Source organism: Aplysia californica, unplaced genomic scaffold (genome assembly GCF_000002075.1).
Source record: "Aplysia californica isolate F4 #8 unplaced genomic scaffold, AplCal3.0 scaffold00509, whole genome shotgun sequence".
NCBI classification, from domain to species: Eukaryota; Metazoa; Mollusca; class Gastropoda; order Aplysiida; family Aplysiidae; genus Aplysia; species Aplysia californica.
This window is the reverse complement of record NW_004797779.1, coordinates 183,950-185,354: the sequence shown is the minus strand read 5'-3', so window position 1 is coordinate 185,354 and position 1,405 is coordinate 183,950. Positions and strand designations below refer to the sequence as shown.

The following is a 1,405-nucleotide window of genomic DNA, read 5'->3' as shown; positions in this document are numbered from 1 at the left end:
CGGGTGCTCTGGTGTGGTTTCCTTCTTTCCTATCAAACATCTATCGTTCTTATCTCCCCTTCTTCTTTTTTTATGTTTGCTACTCTCTTGTGACACCTCTAATCTTCTGGCGCTCATATGACCTTTTGCATTTCCGAGCGCCGTAAAACGTCTACTAAAACTAAGACTCATTCTTTTTTCTCCTGTTGCAGATCTGCTGATCAGGAGGAACAGCCTATCTTTTCTCTCATAAAGGCTGGCTTCACTCGGGTAAGTGCCCTCACACGCGCGCACACACACACACACACACACACACACACACACACACACACACTCACTCACGTATACGTACAATACCCACACTCATACACTCACACACTCACACATACACACACACATACACACTCACATACACATACACATTGGTCACATTCTAGATAAAAAATGAATGTGTGAGCAGAATACATAACCGAATTTATAAGCAGATCCCCACCTTCTATTTAATCATACGTGTAGTGTGTATATGTACACACACACACACACACACACACACACACACACACACACACACAGATGCACACACACACACACACACACACAGACACACACTCAGTGCCCCTGAAATCAGGAATGGAAGCCTTGAATGTTTCCCTAAAGATGTTCATCCTGCACCAAGAGTTCCCAATGACAACTCTAAGCCTAACCTCCCTCCCCCCACCCCTTCCATCAACTACCATGTTCCCCAACCACTCCAAGCCACTGTGCTATCGTGACCCGTGCTGACACCCTGTCTTTTAGCTTTTGATCAGGTTATTGGCCTCAGATTTAAACAAAGAACTGACGTGACAACGGGCGACGATAATTTAGTGAGCGATCATAATTCCGCTTTGGGAGTATATAAAACGTGTGTGGGTTAAACGCCGTCTCAATACTGCTAAGTTATTTAAGAGATACACCCCACCACCACCCCCAGGGCAGTGCCACAGACTGAAGTGTCTTTAGGCCATTCCCAAAGGGGGTCTTCACATGTTCTTATGCAAAGTTGATTTGTAAATGGGCTGATTTATCAATGTCATGCTCATACTGTGCCGGAACAACATAGGGGGAACTGCTGCTTTTCCTTTCCTCATCCTTACTATCGTCATTTTCCTCTACTTTTTTGTATGTTTGTTACACTCTTGTGACCCACTATTTCCGGGGTGCCTTGATAGTTGAAGCAGACTTTGTGCTGTTGAAGCTAGAGAGGCGACCAGAATAAGCCCGATTCCTCGTTAAGACTTCTCTGTTGACATCCAACCCTTAGCGCTCATATGCCCTTATGTAGTTGGGAGCGCGTAAAATTTTACTAAAACTTTAAAAAAACCTAAACAATGTTCATGCTGCACCAAGAGTTCCCTATGACAACTCAAAACTCCCCCCCTCCCCA

At 44.8% G+C, this 1,405-nt stretch overlaps 1 protein-coding gene across 1 annotated transcript in view; it reads left to right on the top strand.

Moving 5' to 3' along the window:
• The window catches only part of LOC101860764 (high affinity cAMP-specific and IBMX-insensitive 3',5'-cyclic phosphodiesterase 8B), a gene marked incomplete at its 5' end in the record, with an annotated part of 121,319 nt that overhangs the window by 35,772 nt on the left and 84,142 nt on the right, over positions 1 to 1,405 (top strand). The window contains 1 exon segment of the mRNA XM_013086826.2: positions 192 to 249. Coding sequence (XP_012942280.1) covers positions 192 to 249 — 58 coding nt within the window.